The 19,492-nt window shown below is 43.0% G+C and overlaps 1 protein-coding gene across 1 annotated transcript in view; it reads right to left on the bottom strand.

The window, feature by feature from the left end:
• Window positions 1-17,395, bottom strand: part of TKT (transketolase) — an 89,796-nt gene extending 72,401 nt beyond the window's left edge. Inside the window, exon 1 of the mRNA XM_073574181.1 lies at window positions 17,203-17,395. Coding sequence (XP_073430282.1) covers window positions 17,203-17,309 — 107 coding nt within the window. The 5' untranslated portion in view covers window positions 17,310-17,395. The remainder of the gene's footprint in view (window positions 1-17,202) is intronic.
• Between the last annotated feature and the right edge of the window lie 2,097 nt (window positions 17,396-19,492).

Genomic DNA, 19,492 nt, shown 5'->3' with positions numbered 1-19,492 from the left:
CTGTCTCTATAGGTGTCTATTATTAGACGTCTCTGTCTCTCTATAGGTGTGTATAGCGTCTGTCTCTATAGCTGTCTATTATTAGCCGTCTCTGTCTCTATAGGTGTCTAATATTAGCCGTCTCTGTCTCTCTATAGGTGTGTATAGCGTCTGTCTCTATAGCTGTCTATTATTAGCCGTCTCTGTCTCTCTATAGGTGTGTATAGCGTCTGTCTCTATAGCTGTCTATTATTAGCCGTCTCTGTCTCTCTATAGGTGTGTATAGCGTCTGTCTCTATAGCTGTCTATTATTAGCCGTCTCTGTCTCTCTATAGGTGTGTATAGCGTCTGTCTCTATAGCTGTCTATTATTAGACGTCTCTGTCTCTCTATAGGTGTGTATAGCGTCTGTCTCTATAGCTGTCTATTATTAGCCGTCTCTGTCTCGCTATAGGTGTGTATAGCGTCTGTCTCTATAGCTGTCTATTATTAGCCGTCTCTGTCTCTCTATAGGTGTGTATAGCGTCTGTCTCTATAGGTGTCTATTATTAGACGTCTATGTCTCTCTATAGGTGTGTATAGCGTCTGTCTCTATAGCTGTCTATTATTAGCCGTCTCTGTCTCTATAGGTGTCTAATATTAGCCGTCTCTGTCTCTCTATAGGTGTGTATAGCGTCTGTCTCTATAGCTGTCTATTATTAGCCGTCTCTGTCTCTCTATAGGTGTGTATAGCGTCTGTCTCTATAGCTGTCTATTATTAGCCGTCTCTATCTCTCTATAGGTGTGTATAGCGTCTGTCTCTATAGGTGTCTATTATTAGACGTCTCTGTCTCTCTATAGGTGTGTATAGCGTCTGTCTCTATAGCTGTCTATTATTAGTCGTCTCTGTCTCTATAGGTGTCTAATATTAGCCGTCTCTGTCTCTCTATAGGTGTGTATAGCGTCTGTCTCTATAGCTGTCTATTATTAGACGTCTCTGTCTCTCTATAGGTGTGTATAGCGTCTGTCTCTATAGCTGTCTATTATTAGACGTCTCTGTCTCTCTATAGGTGTGTATAGCGTCTGTCTCTATAGCTGTCTATTATTAGACGTCTCTGTCTCGCTATAGGTGTGTATAGCGTCTGTCTCTATAGCTGTCTATTATTAGACGTCTCTGTCTCTCTATAGGTGTGTATAGCGTCTGTCTCTATAGCTGTCTAATATTAGATGTCTCTGTCTCTCTATAGGTGTGTATAGCGTCTGTCTCTATAGCTGTCTAATATTAGACGTCTCTGTCTCTCTATAGGTGTGTATAGCGTCTGTCTCTATAGCTGTCTATTATTAGACGTCTCTGTCTCTCTATAGGTGTGTATAGCGTCTGTCTCTATAGCTGTCTATTATTAGACGTCTCTGTCTCTCTATAGGTGTGTATAGCGTCTGTCTCTATAGCTGTCTATTATTAGCCGTCTCTGTCTCGCTATAGGTGTGTATAGCGTCTGTCTCTATAGCTGTCTATTATTAGCCGTCTCTGTCTCTCTATAGGTGTGTATAGCGTCTGTCTCTATAGGTGTCTATTATTAGACGTCTCTGTCTCTCTATAGGTGTGTATAGCGTCTGTCTCTATAGCTGTCTATTATTAGCCGTCTCTGTCTCTATAGGTGTCTAATATTAGCCGTCTCTGTCTCTCTATAGGTGTGTATAGCGTCTGTCTCTATAGCTGTCTATTATTAGCCGTCTCTGTCTCTCTATAGGTGTGTATAGCGTCTGTCTCTATAGGTGTCTATTATTAGACGTCTCTGTCTCTCTATAGGTGTGTATAGCGTTTGTCTCTATAGCTGTCTATTATTAGCCGTCTCTGTCTCTCTATAGGTGTGTATAGCGTCTGTCTCTATAGCTGTCTATTATTAGCCGTGTCTGTCTCTCTATAGGTGTGTATAGCGTCTGTCTCTCTATAGCTGTCTATTATTAGACGTCTCTGTCTCTCTATAGGTGTCTATTATTAGCCGTGTCTGTCTCTCTATAGGTGTGTATAGCATCTGTCTCTATAGCTGTCTATTATTAGACGTCTCTGTCTCTCTATAGGTGTGTATAGCGTCTGTCTCTATAGCTGTCTATTATTAGCCGTCTCTGTCTCTCTATAGGTGTGTATAGCGTCTGTCTCTCTATAGCTGTCTATTATTAGACGTCTCTGTCTCTCTATAGGTGTCTATTAGACGTCTGTCTCTCTATAGGTGTGTATAGCGTCTGTCTCTATAGCTGTCTAATATTAGACGTCTCTGTCTCTCTATAGGTGTGTATAGCGTCTGTCTCTATAGCTGTCTATTATTAGACGTCTCTGTCTCTCTATAGGTGTGTATAGCGTCTGTCTCTATAGCTGTCTATTATTAGACGTCTCTGTCTCTCTATAGGTGTGTATAGCGTCTGTCTCTATAGCTGTCTATTATTAGACGTCTCTGTCTCGCTATAGGTGTGTATAGCGTCTGTCTCTATAGCTGTCTATTATTAGACGTCTGTCTCTCTATAGGTGTGTATAGCGTCTGTCTCTATAGCTGTCTAATATTAGACGTCTCTGTCTCTCTATAGGTGTGTATAGCGTCTGTCTCTATAGCTGTCTAATATTAGACGTCTCTGTCTCTCTATAGGTGTGTATAGCGTCTGTCTCTATAGCTGTCTATTATTAGACGTCTCTGTCTCTCTATAGGTGTGTATAGCGTCTGTCTCTATAGCTGTCTATTATTAGACGTCTCTGTCTCTCTATAGGTGTGTATAGCGTCTGTCTCTATAGCTGTCTATTATTAGCCGTCTCTGTCTCGCTATAGGTGTGTATAGCGTCTGTCTCTATAGCTGTCTATTATTAGACGTCTCTGTCTCTCTATAGGTGTGTATAGCGTCTGTCTCTATAGCTGTCTAATATTAGACGTCTCTGTCTCTCTATAGGTGTGTATAGCGTCTGTCTCTATAGCTGTCTATTATTAGACGTCTCTGTCTCTCTATAGGTGTGTATAGCGTCTGTCTCTCTATAGCTGTCTATTATTAGACGTCTCTGTCTCTCTATAGGTGTCTATTATTAGCCGTGTCTGTCTCTCTATAGGTGTGTATAGCATCTGTCTCTATAGCTGTCTATTATTAGACGTCTCTGTCTCTCTATAGGTGTGTATAGCGTCTGTCTCTATAGCTGTCTATTATTAGCCGTCTCTGTCTCTCTATAGGTGTGTATAGCGTCTGTCTCTCTATAGCTGTCTATTATTAGACGTCTCTGTCTCTCTATAGGTGTCTATTAGACGTCTGTCTCTCTATAGGTGTGTATAGCGTCTGTCTCTATAGCTGTCTAATATTAGACGTCTCTGTCTCTCTATAGGTGTGTATAGCGTCTGTCTCTATAGCTGTCTATTATTAGACGTCTCTGTCTCTCTATAGGTGTGTATAGCGTCTGTCTCTATAGCTGTCTATTATTAGACGTCTCTGTCTCTCTATAGGTGTGTATAGCGTCTGTCTCTATAGCTGTCTATTATTAGACGTCTCTGTCTCGCTATAGGTGTGTATAGCGTCTGTCTCTATAGCTGTCTATTATTAGACGTCTCTGTCTCTCTATAGGTGTGTATAGTGTCTGTCTCTATAGCTGTCTATTATTAGACGTCTCTGTCTCTCTATAGGTGTGTATAGCGTCTGTCTCTATAGCTGTCTATTATTAGCCGTCTCTGTCTCGCTATAGGTGTGTATAGCGTCTGTCTCTATAGCTGTCTATTATTAGACGTCTCTGTCTCTCTATAGGTGTGTATAGCGTCTGTCTCTATAGCTGTCTAATATTAGACGTCTCTGTCTCTCTATAGGTGTGTATAGCGTCTGTCTCTATAGCTGTCTATTATTAGACGTCTCTGTCTCTCTATAGGTGTGTATAGCGTCTGTCTCTATAGCTGTCTATTATTAGCCGTCTCTGTCTCGCTATAGGTGTGTATAGCGTCTGTCTCTATAGCTGTCTATTATTAGACGTCTCTGTCTCTCTATAGGTGTGTATAGCGTCTGTCTCTATAGCTGTCTAATATTAGACGTCTCTGTCTCTCTATAGGTGTGTATAGCGTCTGTCTCTATAGCTGTCTATTATTAGACGTCTCTGTCTCTCTATAGGTGTGTATAGCGTCTGTCTCTATAGCTGTCTATTATTAGACGTCTCTGTCTCGCTATAGGTGTGTATAGCGTCTGTCTCTATAGCTGTCTATTATTAGACGTCTCTGTCTCTCTATAGGTGTGTATAGCGTCTGTCTCTATAGCTGTCTATTATTAGACGTCTCTGTCTCTCTATAGGTGTGTATAGCGTCTGTCTCTATAGCTGTCTATTATTAGCCGTCTCTGTCTCGCTATAGGTGTGTATAGCGTCTGTCTCTATAGCTGTCTATTATTAGACGTCTCTGTCTCTCTATAGGTGTGTATAGCGTCTGTCTCTATAGCTGTCTATTATTAGACGTCTCTGTCTCTCTATAGGTGTGTATAGCGTCTGTCTCTATAGCTGTCTATTATTAGACGTCTCTGTCTCGCTATAGGTGTGTATAGCGTCTGTCTCTATAGCTGTCTATTATTAGACGTCTCTGTCTCTCTATAGGTGTGTATAGCGTCTGTCTCTATAGCTGTCTATTATTAGACGTCTCTGTCTCTCTATAGGTGTGTATAGCGTCTGTCTCTATAGCTGTCTATTATTAGCCGTCTCTGTCTCGCTATAGGTGTGTATAGCGTCTGTCTCTATAGCTGTCTATTATTAGACGTCTCTGTCTCTCTATAGGTGTGTATAGCGTCTGTCTCTATAGCTGTCTATTATTAGACGTCTCTGTCTCTCTATAGGTGTGTATAGCGTCTGTCTCTCTATAGCTGTCTATTATTAGACGTCTCTGTCTCTCTATAGGTGTCTATTATTAGCCGTGTCTGTCTCTCTATAGGTGTGTATAGCATCTGTCTCTATAGCTGTCTATTATTAGACGTCTCTGTCTCTCTATAGGTGTGTATAGCGTCTGTCTCTATAGCTGTCTATTATTAGCCGTCTCTGTCTCTCTATAGGTGTGTATAGCGTCTGTCTCTCTATAGCTGTCTATTATTAGACGTCTCTGTCTCTCTATAGGTGTCTATTAGACGTCTGTCTCTCTATAGGTGTGTATAGCGTCTGTCTCTATAGCTGTCTAATATTAGACGTCTCTGTCTCTCTATAGGTGTGTATAGCGTCTGTCTCTATAGCTGTCTATTATTAGACGTCTCTGTCTCTCTATAGGTGTGTATAGCGTCTGTCTCTATAGCTGTCTATTATTAGACGTCTCTGTCTCTCTATAGGTGTGTATAGCGTCTGTCTCTATAGCTGTCTATTATTAGACGTCTCTGTCTCGCTATAGGTGTGTATAGCGTCTGTCTCTATAGCTGTCTATTATTAGACGTCTCTGTCTCTCTATAGGTGTGTATAGCGTCTGTCTCTATAGCTGTCTAATATTAGACGTCTCTGTCTCTCTATAGGTGTGTATAGCGTCTGTCTCTATAGCTGTCTAATATTAGACGTCTCTGTCTCTCTATAGGTGTGTATAGCGTCTGTCTCTATAGCTGTCTATTATTAGACGTCTCTGTCTCTCTATAGGTGTGTATAGCGTCTGTCTCTATAGCTGTCTATTATTAGACGTCTCTGTCTCTCTATAGGTGTGTATAGCGTCTGTCTCTATAGCTGTCTATTATTAGCCGTCTCTGTCTCGCTATAGGTGTGTATAGCGTCTGTCTCTATAGCTGTCTATTATTAGACGTCTCTGTCTCTCTATAGGTGTGTATAGCGTCTGTCTCTATAGCTGTCTAATATTAGACGTCTCTGTCTCTCTATAGGTGTGTATAGCGTCTGTCTCTATAGCTGTCTATTATTAGACGTCTCTGTCTCTCTATAGGTGTGTATAGCGTCTGTCTCTATAGCTGTCTATTATTAGCCGTCTCTGTCTCGCTATAGGTGTGTATAGCGTCTGTCTCTATAGCTGTCTATTATTAGACGTCTCTGTCTCTCTATAGGTGTGTATAGCGTCTGTCTCTATAGCTGTCTATTATTAGACGTCTCTGTCTCTCTATAGGTGTGTATAGCGTCTGTCTCTATAGCTGTCTATTATTAGACGTCTCTGTCTCGCTATAGGTGTGTATAGCGTCTGTCTCTATAGCTGTCTATTATTAGACGTCTCTGTCTCTCTATAGGTGTGTATAGCGTCTGTCTCTATAGCTGTCTAATATTAGACGTCTCTGTCTCTCTATAGGTGTGTATAGCGTCTGTCTCTATAGCTGTCTAATATTAGACGTCTCTGTCTCTCTATAGGTGTGTATAGCGTCTGTCTCTATAGCTGTCTATTATTAGACGTCTCTGTCTCTCTATAGGTGTGTATAGCGTCTGTCTCTATAGCTGTCTATTATTAGACGTCTCTGTCTCTCTATAGGTGTGTATAGCGTCTGTCTCTATAGCTGTCTATTATTAGCCGTCTCTGTCTCGCTATAGGTGTGTATAGCGTCTGTCTCTATAGCTGTCTATTATTAGACGTCTCTGTCTCTCTATAGGTGTGTATAGCGTCTGTCTCTATAGCTGTCTAATATTAGACGTCTCTGTCTCTCTATAGGTGTGTATAGCGTCTGTCTCTATAGCTGTCTATTATTAGACGTCTCTGTCTCTCTATAGGTGTGTATAGCGTCTGTCTCTATAGCTGTCTATTATTAGCCGTCTCTGTCTCGCTATAGGTGTGTATAGCGTCTGTCTCTATAGCTGTCTATTATTAGCCGTCTCTGTCTCTCTATAGGTGTGTATAGCGTCTGTCTCTATAGCTGTCTAATATTAGACGTCTCTGTCTCTCTATAGGTGTGTATAGCGTCTGTCTCTATAGCTGTCTAATATTAGATGTCTCTGTCTCTCTATAGGTGTGCATAGCGTCTGTCTCTATAGCTGTCTATTATTAGCCGTCTCTGTCTCTCTATAGGTGTGTATAGCGTCTGTCTCTATAGCTGTCTATTATTAGCCGTCTCTGTCTCTCTATAGGTGTGTATAGCGTCTGTCTCTATAGCTGTCTATTATTAGCCGTCTCTGTCTCTCTATAGGTGTGTATAGCGTCTGTCTCTATAGCTATTATTAGCCGTCTGTCTCTCTATAGGTGTGTATAGCGTCTGTCTCTATAGCTGTCTATTATTAGCCGTCTCTGTCTCTCTATAGGTGTGTATAGCGTCTGTCTCTATAGCTGTCTATTATTAGCCGTGTCTGTCTCTCTATAGGTGTGTATAGCGTCTGTCTCTCTATAGCTGTCTATTATTAGACGTCTCTGTCTCTCTATAGGTGTCTATTATTAGACGTCTGTCTCTCTATAGGTGTGTATAGCGTCTGTCTCTATAGCTGTCTAATATTAGACGTCTCTGTCTCTCTATAGGTGTGTATAGCGTCTGTCTCTCTATAGCTGTCTATTATTAGACGTCTCTGTCTCTCTATAGGTGTCTATTATTAGACGTCTCTGTCTCTATAGCTGTCTATTATTAGCCGTCTCTGTCTCGCTATAGGTGTGTATAGCATCTGTCTCTATAGCTGTCTATTATTAGACGTCTCTGTCTCTCTATAGGTGTGTATAGCGTCTGTCTCTATAGCTGTCTATTATTAGCCGTCTCTGTCTCTCTATAGGTGTGTATAGCGTCTGTCTCTATAGCTGTCTATTATTAGACGTCTGTCTCTCTATAGGTGTGTATAGCGTCTGTCTCTATAGCTGTCTATTATTAGCCGTCTCTGTCTCTCTATAGGTGTGTATAGCGTCTGTCTCTATAGCTGTCTATTATTAGCCGTCTCTGTCTCTCTATAGGTGTGTATAGCGTCTGTCTCTATAGCTATTATTAGCCGTCTGTCTCTCTATAGGTGTGTATAGCGTCTGTCTGTATAGCTGTCTATTATTAGCCGTCTCTGTCTCTCTATAGGTGTGTATAGCGTCTGTCTCTATAGCTGTCTATTATTAGATGTCTCTGTCTCTCTATAGGTGTGTATAGCGTCTGTCTCTATAGCTGTCTATTATTAGCCGTGTCTGTCTCTCTATAGGTGTGTATAGCGTCTGTCTCTCTATAGCTGTCTATTATTAGACGTCTCTGTCTCTCTATAGGTGTCTATTATTAGACGTCTGTCTCTCTATAGGTGTGTATAGCGTCTGTCTCTATAGCTGTCTAATATTAGACGTCTCTGTCTCTCTATAGGTGTGTATAGCGTCTGTCTCTCTATAGCTGTCTATTATTAGACGTCTCTGTCTCTCTATAGGTGTCTATTATTAGCCGTGTCTGTCTCTCTATAGGTGTGTATAGCATCTGTCTCTATAGCTGTCTATTATTAGACGTCTCTGTCTCTCTATAGGTGTGTATAGCGTCTGTCTCTCTATAGCTGTCTATTATTAGACGTCTCTGTCTCTCTATAGGTGTCTATTATTAGCCGTGTCTGTCTCTCTATAGGTGTGTATAGCATCTGTCTCTATAGCTGTCTATTATTAGACGTCTCTGTCTCTCTATAGGTGTGTATAGCGTCTGTCTCTATAGCTGTCTATTATTAGCCGTCTCTGTCTCTCTATAGGTGTGTATAGCGTCTGTCTCTCTATAGCTGTCTATTATTAGACGTCTCTGTCTCTCTATAGGTGTCTATTAGACGTCTGTCTCTCTATAGGTGTGTATAGCGTCTGTCTCTATAGCTGTCTAATATTAGACGTCTCTGTCTCTCTATAGGTGTGTATAGCGTCTGTCTCTATAGCTGTCTATTATTAGACGTCTCTGTCTCTCTATAGGTGTGTATAGCGTCTGTCTCTATAGCTGTCTATTATTAGACGTCTCTGTCTCTCTATAGGTGTGTATAGCGTCTGTCTCTATAGCTGTCTATTATTAGACGTCTCTGTCTCGCTATAGGTGTGTATAGCGTCTGTCTCTATAGCTGTCTATTATTAGACGTCTCTGTCTCTCTATAGGTGTGTATAGCGTCTGTCTCTATAGCTGTCTAATATTAGACGTCTCTGTCTCTCTATAGGTGTGTATAGCGTCTGTCTCTATAGCTGTCTAATATTAGACGTCTCTGTCTCTCTATAGGTGTGTATAGCGTCTGTCTCTATAGCTGTCTATTATTAGACGTCTCTGTCTCTCTATAGGTGTGTATAGCGTCTGTCTCTATAGCTGTCTATTATTAGACGTCTCTGTCTCTCTATAGGTGTGTATAGCGTCTGTCTCTATAGCTGTCTATTATTAGCCGTCTCTGTCTCGCTATAGGTGTGTATAGCGTCTGTCTCTATAGCTGTCTATTATTAGACGTCTCTGTCTCTCTATAGGTGTGTATAGCGTCTGTCTCTATAGCTGTCTAATATTAGACGTCTCTGTCTCTCTATAGGTGTGTATAGCGTCTGTCTCTATAGCTGTCTATTATTAGACGTCTCTGTCTCTCTATAGGTGTGTATAGCGTCTGTCTCTATAGCTGTCTATTATTAGCCGTCTCTGTCTCGCTATAGGTGTGTATAGCGTCTGTCTCTATAGCTGTCTATTATTAGCCGTCTCTGTCTCTCTATAGGTGTGTATAGCGTCTGTCTCTATAGCTGTCTAATATTAGACGTCTCTGTCTCTCTATAGGTGTGTATAGCGTCTGTCTCTATAGCTGTCTATTATTAGCCGTCTCTGTCTCTCTATAGGTGTGTATAGCATCTGTCTCTATAGCTGTCTATTATTAGACGTCTCTGTCTCTCTATAGGTGTGTATAGCGTCTGTCTCTATAGCTGTCTATTATTAGACGTCTCTGTCTCTCTATAGGTGTGTATAGCGTCTGTCTCTATAGCTGTCTATTATTAGCCGTCTCTGTCTCTCTATAGGTGTGTATAGCATCTGTCTCTATAGCTGTCTATTATTAGACGTCTCTGTCTCTCTATAGGTGTGTATAGCATCTGTCTCTATAGCTGTCTATTATTAGACGTCTCTGTCTCTCTATAGGTGTCTATTATTAGACGTCTCTGTCTCTCTATAGCTGTCTATTATTAGACGTCTCTGTCTCTCTATAGGTGTGTATAGCATCTGTCTCTATAGCTGTCTATTATTAGACGTCTCTGTCTCTCTATAGGTGTCTATTATTAGACGTCTCTGTCTCTCTATAGGTGTGTATAGCGTCTGTCTCTATAGCTGTCTAATATTAGACGTCTCTGTCTCTCTATAGGTGTGTATAGCGTCTGTCTCTATAGCTGTCTAATATTAGACGTCTCTGTCTCTCTATAGGTGTGTATAGCGTCTGTCTCTATAGCTATCTATTATTAGCCGTCTCTGTCTCTCTATAGGTGTGTATAGCGTCTGTCTCTATAGCTGTCTATTATTAGCCGTCTCTGTCTCTCTATAGGTGTGTATAGCGTCTGTCTCTATAGCTGTCTATTATTAGACGTCTGTCTCTCTATAGGTGTGTATAGCGTCTGTCTCTATAGCTGTCTATTATTAGCCGTCTCTGTCTCTCTATAGGTGTGTATAGCGTCTGTCTCTATAGCTGTCTATTATTAGCCGTCTCTGTCTCTCTATAGGTGTGTATAGCGTCTGTCTCTATAGCTATTATTAGCCGTCTGTCTCTCTATAGGTGTGTATAGCGTCTGTCTCTATAGCTGTCTATTATTAGCCGTCTCTGTCTCTCTATAGGTGTGTATAGCGTCTGTCTCTATAGCTGTCTATTATTAGATGTCTCTGTCTCTCTATAGGTGTGTATAGCGTCTGTCTCTATAGCTGTCTATTATTAGCCGTGTCTGTCTCTCTATAGGTGTGTATAGCGTCTGTCTCTCTATAGCTGTCTATTATTAGACGTCTCTGTCTCTCTATAGGTGTCTATTATTAGACGTCTGTCTCTCTATAGGTGTGTATAGCGTCTGTCTCTATAGCTGTCTAATATTAGACGTCTCTGTCTCTCTATAGGTGTGTATAGCGTCTGTCTCTCTATAGCTGTCTATTATTAGACGTCTCTGTCTCTCTATAGGTGTCTATTATTAGCCGTGTCTGTCTCTCTATAGGTGTGTATAGCATCTGTCTCTATAGCTGTCTATTATTAGACGTCTCTGTCTCTCTATAGGTGTGTATAGCGTCTGTCTCTATAGCTGTCTATTATTAGCCGTCTCTGTCTCTCTATAGGTGTGTATAGCGTCTGTCTCTCTATAGCTGTCTATTATTAGACGTCTCTGTCTCTCTATAGGTGTCTATTAGACGTCTGTCTCTCTATAGGTGTGTATAGCGTCTGTCTCTATAGCTGTCTAATATTAGACGTCTCTGTCTCTCTATAGGTGTGTATAGCGTCTGTCTCTATAGCTGTCTATTATTAGACGTCTCTGTCTCTCTATAGGTGTGTATAGCGTCTGTCTCTATAGCTGTCTATTATTAGACGTCTCTGTCTCTCTATAGGTGTGTATAGCGTCTGTCTCTATAGCTGTCTATTATTAGACGTCTCTGTCTCGCTATAGGTGTGTATAGCGTCTGTCTCTATAGCTGTCTATTATTAGACGTCTCTGTCTCTCTATAGGTGTGTATAGCGTCTGTCTCTATAGCTGTCTAATATTAGACGTCTCTGTCTCTCTATAGGTGTGTATAGCGTCTGTCTCTATAGCTGTCTAATATTAGACGTCTCTGTCTCTCTATAGGTGTGTATAGCGTCTGTCTCTATAGCTGTCTATTATTAGACGTCTCTGTCTCTCTATAGGTGTGTATAGCGTCTGTCTCTATAGCTGTCTATTATTAGACGTCTCTGTCTCTCTATAGGTGTGTATAGCGTCTGTCTCTATAGCTGTCTATTATTAGCCGTCTCTGTCTCGCTATAGGTGTGTATAGCGTCTGTCTCTATAGCTGTCTATTATTAGACGTCTCTGTCTCTCTATAGGTGTGTATAGCGTCTGTCTCTATAGCTGTCTAATATTAGACGTCTCTGTCTCTCTATAGGTGTGTATAGCGTCTGTCTCTATAGCTGTCTATTATTAGACGTCTCTGTCTCGCTATAGGTGTGTATAGCGTCTGTCTCTATAGCTGTCTATTATTAGCCGTCTCTGTCTCTCTATAGGTGTGTATAGCGTCTGTCTCTATAGCTGTCTAATATTAGACGTCTCTGTCTCGCTATAGGTGTGTATAGCGTCTGTCTCTATAGCTGTCTATTATTAGCCGTCTCTGTCTCTCTATAGGTGTGTATAGCGTCTGTCTCTATAGCTGTCTAATATTAGACGTCTCTGTCTCTCTATAGGTGTGTATAGCGTCTGTCTCTATAGCTGTCTAATATTAGATGTCTCTGTCTCTCTATAGGTGTGTATAGCGTCTGTCTCTATAGCTGTCTATTATTAGCCGTCTCTGTCTCTCTATAGGTGTGTATAGCGTCTGTCTCTATAGCTGTCTATTATTAGCCGTCTCTGTCTCTCTATAGGTGTGTATAGCGTCTGTCTCTATAGCTATTATTAGCCGTCTGTCTCTCTATAGGTGTGTATAGCGTCTGTCTCTATAGCTGTCTATTATTAGCCGTCTCTGTCTCTCTATAGGTGTGTATAGCGTCTGTCTCTATAGCTGTCTATTATTAGCCGTGTCTGTCTCTCTATAGGTGTGTATAGCGTCTGTCTCTCTATAGCTGTCTATTATTAGACGTCTCTGTCTCTCTATAGGTGTCTATTATTAGACGTCTGTCTCTCTATAGGTGTGTATAGCGTCTGTCTCTATAGCTGTCTAATATTAGACGTCTCTGTCTCTCTATAGGTGTGTATAGCGTCTGTCTCTCTATAGCTGTCTATTATTAGACGTCTCTGTCTCTCTATAGGTGTCTATTATTAGACGTCTCTGTCTCTATAGCTGTCTATTATTAGCCGTCTCTGTCTCGCTATAGGTGTGTATAGCATCTGTCTCTATAGCTGTCTATTATTAGACGTCTCTGTCTCTCTATAGGTGTGTATAGCGTCTGTCTCTATAGCTGTCTATTATTAGCCGTCTCTGTCTCTCTATAGGTGTGTATAGCGTCTGTCTCTATAGCTGTCTATTATTAGACGTCTGTCTCTCTATAGGTGTGTATAGCGTCTGTCTCTATAGCTGTCTATTATTAGCCGTCTCTGTCTCTCTATAGGTGTGTATAGCATCTGTCTCTATAGCTGTCTATTATTAGCCGTCTCTGTCTCTCTATAGGTGTGTATAGCGTCTGTCTCTATAGCTATTATTAGCCGTCTGTCTCTCTATAGGTGTGTATAGCGTCTGTCTCTATAGCTGTCTATTATTAGCCGTCTCTGTCTCTCTATAGGTGTGTATAGCGTCTGTCTCTATAGCTGTCTATTATTAGATGTCTCTGTCTCTCTATAGGTGTGTATAGCGTCTGTCTCTATAGCTGTCTATTATTAGCCGTGTCTGTCTCTCTATAGGTGTGTATAGCGTCTGTCTCTCTATAGCTGTCTATTATTAGACGTCTCTGTCTCTCTATAGGTGTCTATTATTAGACGTCTGTCTCTCTATAGGTGTGTATAGCGTCTGTCTCTATAGCTGTCTAATATTAGACGTCTCTGTCTCTCTATAGGTGTGTATAGCGTCTGTCTCTCTATAGCTGTCTATTATTAGACGTCTCTGTCTCTCTATAGGTGTCTATTATTAGCCGTGTCTGTCTCTCTATAGGTGTGTATAGCATCTGTCTCTATAGCTGTCTATTATTAGACGTCTCTGTCTCTCTATAGGTGTGTATAGCGTCTGTCTCTATAGCTGTCTATTATTAGCCGTCTCTGTCTCTCTATAGGTGTGTATAGCGTCTGTCTCTCTATAGCTGTCTATTATTAGACGTCTCTGTCTCTCTATAGGTGTCTATTAGACGTCTGTCTCTCTATAGGTGTGTATAGCGTCTGTCTCTATAGCTGTCTAATATTAGACGTCTCTGTCTCTCTATAGGTGTGTATAGCGTCTGTCTCTATAGCTGTCTATTATTAGACGTCTCTGTCTCTCTATAGGTGTGTATAGCGTCTGTCTCTATAGCTGTCTATTATTAGACGTCTCTGTCTCTCTATAGGTGTGTATAGCGTCTGTCTCTATAGCTGTCTATTATTAGACGTCTCTGTCTCGCTATAGGTGTGTATAGCGTCTGTCTCTATAGCTGTCTATTATTAGACGTCTCTGTCTCTCTATAGGTGTGTATAGCGTCTGTCTCTATAGCTGTCTAATATTAGACGTCTCTGTCTCTCTATAGGTGTGTATAGCGTCTGTCTCTATAGCTGTCTAATATTAGACGTCTCTGTCTCTCTATAGGTGTGTATAGCGTCTGTCTCTATAGCTGTCTATTATTAGACGTCTCTGTCTCTCTATAGGTGTGTATAGTGTCTGTCTCTATAGCTGTCTATTATTAGACGTCTCTGTCTCTCTATAGGTGTGTATAGCGTCTGTCTCTATAGCTGTCTATTATTAGCCGTCTCTGTCTCGCTATAGGTGTGTATAGCGTCTGTCTCTATAGCTGTCTATTATTAGACGTCTCTGTCTCTCTATAGGTGTGTATAGCGTCTGTCTCTATAGCTGTCTAATATTAGACGTCTCTGTCTCTCTATAGGTGTGTATAGCGTCTGTCTCTATAGCTGTCTATTATTAGACGTCTCTGTCTCTCTATAGGTGTGTATAGCGTCTGTCTCTATAGCTGTCTATTATTAGCCGTCTCTGTCTCGCTATAGGTGTGTATAGCGTCTGTCTCTATAGCTGTCTATTATTAGCCGTCTCTGTCTCTCTATAGGTGTGTATAGCGTCTGTCTCTATAGCTGTCTAATATTAGACGTCTCTGTCTCTCTATAGGTGTGTATAGCGTCTGTCTCTATAGCTGTCTATTATTAGCCGTCTGTCTCTCTATAGGTGTGTATAGCGTCTGTCTCTATAGCTGTCTATTATTAGACGTCTCTGTCTCTCTATAGGTGTGTATAGCGTCTGTCTCTATAGCTGTCTATTATTAGACGTCTCTGTCTCTCTATAGGTGTGTATAGCGTCTGTCTCTATAGCTGTCTATTATTAGCCGTCTCTGTCTCTCTATAGGTGTGTATAGCATCTGTCTCTATAGCTGTCTATTATTAGACGTCTCTGTCTCTCTATAGGTGTGTATAGCATCTGTCTCTATAGCTGTCTATTATTAGACGTCTCTGTCTCTTTATAGGTGTCTATTATTAGACGTCTCTGTCTCTCTATAGCTGTCTATTATTAGACGTCTCTGTCTCTCTATAGGTGTGTATAGCATCTGTCTCTATAGCTGTCTATTATTAGACGTCTCTGTCTCTCTATAGGTGTCTATTATTAGACGTCTCTGTCTCTCTATAGGTGTGTATAGCATCTGTCTCTATAGCTGTCTATTATTAGACGTCTCTGTCTCTCTATAGCTGTCTATTATTAGACGTCTCTGTCTCTCTATAGGTGTGTATAGCGTCTGTCTCTATAGCTGTCTATTATTAGCCGTCTCTGTCTCTCTATAGGTGTGTATAGCATCTGTCTCTATAGCTGTCTATTATTAGACGTCTCTGTCTCTCTATAGGTGTGTATAGCATCTGTCTCTATAGCTGTCTATTATTAGACGTCTCTGTCTCTCTATAGGTGTCTATTATTAGACGTCTCTGTCTCTCTATAGCTGTCTATTATTAGACGTCTCTGTCTCTCTATAGGTGTGTATAGCGTCTGTCTCTATAGCTGTCTAATATTAGACGTCTCTGTCTCTCTATAGGTGTGTATAGCGTCTGTCTCTATAGCTGTCTATTATTAGCCGTCTCTGTCTCTCTATAGGTGTGTATAGCGTCTGTCTCTATAGCTGTCTATTATTAGACGTCTCTGTCTCTCTATAGGTGTGTATAGCGTCTGTCTCTATAGCTGTCTATTATTAGACGTCTCTGTCTCTCTATAGGTGTGTATAGCATCTGTCTCTATAGCTGTCTAATATTAGACGTCTCTGTCTCTCTATAGGTGTGTATAGCGTCTGTCTCTATAGCTGTCTATTATTAGACGTCTCTGTCTCTCTATAGGTGTGTATAGCGTCTGTCTCTATAGCTGTCTATTATTAGACGTCTCTGTCTCTCTATAGCTGTCTATTATTAGACGTCTCTGTCTCTCTATAGGTGTGTATAGCATCTGTCTCTATAGCTGTCTATTATTAGACGTCTCTGTCTCTCTATAGCTGTCTATTATTAGACGTCTCTGTCTCTCTATAGGTGTGTATAGCATCTGTCTCTATAGCTGTCTATTATTAGCCGTCTCTGTCTCTCTATAGGTGTGTATAGCGTCTGTCTCTATAGCTGTCTATTATTAGCCGTCTCTGTCTCTCTATAGGTGTGTATAGCGTCTGTCTCTATAGCTGTCTATTATTAGACGTCTCTGTCTCTCTATAGCTGTCTATTATTAGACGTCTCTGTCTCTCTATAGGTGTGTATAGCATCTGTCTCTATAGCTGTCTATTATTAGACGTCTCTGTCTCTCTATAGCTGTCTATTATTAGACGTCTCTGTCTCTCTATAGGTGTGTATAGCATCTGTCTCTATAGCTGTCTATTATTAGACGTCTCTGTCTCTCTATAGGTGTCTATTATTAGCCGTCTCTGTCTCTCTATAGGTGTGTATAGCGTCTGTCTCTATAGCTGTCTATTATTAGCCGTCTCTGTCTCTCTATAGGTGTGTATAGCGTCTGTCTCTATAGCTGTCTATTATTAGACGTCTCTGTCTCTCTATAGCTGTCTATTATTAGACGTCTGTCTCTCTATAGGTGTGTATAGCATCTGTCTCTATAGCTGTCTATTATTAGACGTCTCTGTCTCTCTATAGGTGTCTATTATTAGCCGTCTCTGTCTCTCTATAGGTGTGTATAGCGTCTGTCTCTATAGCTGTCTATTATTAGCCGTCTCTGTCTCTCTATAGGTGTGTATAGCGTCTGTCTCTATAGCTGTCTATTATTAGACGTCTCTGTCTCTCTATAGGTGTGTATAGCATCTGTCTCTATAGCTGTCTATTATTAGACGTCTCTGTCTCTCTATAGCTGTCTATTATTAGACGTCTCTGTCTCTCTATAGCTGTCTATTATTAGACGTCTCTGTCTCTCTATAGGTGTGTATAGTGTCTGTCTCTATAGATGTCTATTATTAGACGTCTCTGTCTCTCTATAGCTGTCTATTATTAGACGTCTGTCTCTCGCTTGTCACCAGCAGTCTGTGCCCGGGCGGAGCGGCTGGTGACCGGCACATGGCGGCGCACACCTGGGCAGGGGTATAACCTGGCTGCACAGGTGACCGCACCTCACTCACCCGGAGCCGGCCGCAGTGGTGGCCCTGATGGACAGGATCCGCAGCCGGTTGGCCGTGTCCTTCAGCGCCTGCAGCGTCTGCTGGTCGGGCTTGTGATAATCCGCCATGGTAAAGCTGTGGCTGCGGGGATTAGCGAGGAGCGTGCGGCCCTGACAGCTGCAGACACCCGGGGAGAGCGCGCCCGCCTCAATATAGGCAGAGGGCGGCACCGGGGGCCGGGCACAGAGGAGGCCGGGCACAGAGGAGGCCGGGCACAGGCAGGGCGCAGAGGAGGCCGGGCACAGAGGAGGCCGGGCACAGGCAGGGCGCAGAGGAGGCCGGGCGCAGAGGAGGCCGGGCACAGGCAGGGCGCAGAGGAGGCCGGGCACAGAGGAGGCCGGGCACAGGCAGGGCGCAGAGGAGGCCGGGCGCAGAGGAGGCCGGGCACAGAGGAGGCCGGGCACAGAGGAGGCCGGGCACAGGCAGGGCGCAGAGGAGGCCGGGCACAGAGGAGGCCGGGCACAGGCAGGGCACAGAGGAGGCCGGGCACAGGCCGGGCACAGGCAGGGTGCAGAGGAGGCCGGGCACAGGCAGGGCACAGAGGAGGCCGGGCACAGGCCGGGCACAGGCAGGGTGCAGAGGAGGCCGGGCAGAGGAGGCCGAGCACAGGCAGGGTGCAGAGGAGGCCGGGCAGAGGAGGCCGGGCACAGGCAGGGTGCAGAGGAGGCCGGGCAGAGGAGGCCGGGCAGAGGAGGCCGGGCACAGGCAGGGTGCAGAGGAGGCCGGGCATAGGCAGGGCACAGAGGAGGCCGGGCACAGGCCGGGCACAGAGGAGGCCGGGCACAGGCAGGGTGCAGAGGAGGCCGGGCAGAGGAGGCCGGGCACGGGCGGGGACAGGAGCTTCCTGATGTCACGTACACAGTGTACACTACAGGGATTCTATACACACACTCCCTGACTAGACAAGAACGGGCGGTCATCAGTCAGGATTTGGCCCAGAAGATCACAGGACGGACAGACATATTATTGTACACAAGTGGTGACACCATGGAAACATTCAGAACGTCTTGGTTTATTTGGTATGGAGTATGAGCACCGAGTGCAGAAATCCCCGCACTTCTGCGTCTCCGCTGCCATCAGTGCTGCTACCAGTGGTTGTCTGAGGAATGTTCTGCCGCACTAAGGGCACTTGGGCAAATCATCAAGATCCGTCGCTGGCAGCTTCCTGCAATTACCGACCAATAATGTCCTAGAAGTGCTCAGTGGAAGACAAGTCTGGAGGCGCTGCGTTATGGAGAACATTTAGGGTGTGTGCAGTTTATCTGCGGATTATCCTGCGGTTTATCATCTCTACAATGGAGGAGATGGTAAACCGCTGCGGAATCTGCAGAAAGAATTGACACGTCCATTGTATAATCCTACTGCAAACATGGCCAAGACCAACTCTACTTCTTCTACCTGGAGGTCAAACCTGAAACCGCCATCAAGCCCCCAGATCCAAAACAAAGACCCCCGGTAGAGAACACGTGTAGCCAAACATACCTTGCCCCACGGTGAGCAATTGAAGGGAGTCATATCTGTGAAGAAAATAGTCATTTGTCTCCATGTTAATATTCACATTAATTTTGGTCATTTTTGGGTTTGGTGTATGGTCCTAGTTTCTAATGAGGACACAGTGCTTCGTGGCCACGTTTCCAGGACGCTCACCACCCTGTAATACTTTCTCAGCGGACATGCCGGTATTGCATTCCCCATTGTGCCACACTTCTTCCCTACGATGCGCCAATCTTAGAACCAGCTGCAGAAGTGCAAGCCTTAAATACATCTGGTTTTATTACTTATGGAAAGTCACTTATAAGTCAGAAGTAAATGTGCCGTGTGTTCCTCCATAACGAAGAACATTCTGCAGAGTCATCCTAGATGGCACAATCCTGCTCAATTACATTCCATGCTAGTGCCACATGATCCTGCAGTGTTTCGCAGCAGACGGCTTTCATTTGTGGGCTGGAGACATGAGAAGCTGGAAAAATTATACTACGTAAATGGAATGAGGTGGTCAAAAAACATATAAAACCTCAGATTAATTAAAGAAGGTATTTGGTCTATGCACACAATGGAAAAGGCAGCTTTCATACTAGAGTGACTAACACCGGGCATTATGAACACTAGACAATGTGAAATATGACAGCACGATGCCTACGAGCAGGCCTGGATTGGTTGTTAGGAGGACCAGTGAATCCCCTGGTGGGCCCCTGTGAAGCAGTGAGCGACCCACACCTACAGGTGCCTCTCAGAAAATTAGAATATCAAA

This window comes from Dendrobates tinctorius, unplaced genomic scaffold, assembly GCF_039654945.1.
Source record: "Dendrobates tinctorius isolate UK_male_01 unplaced genomic scaffold, ASM3965494v1 ptg000038l, whole genome shotgun sequence".
Taxonomy (NCBI): Eukaryota; Metazoa; Chordata; class Amphibia; order Anura; family Dendrobatidae; genus Dendrobates; species Dendrobates tinctorius.
The sequence above is the reverse complement of the archived record's forward strand: the minus strand, read 5'-3'. Positions and strand labels throughout refer to the sequence as shown.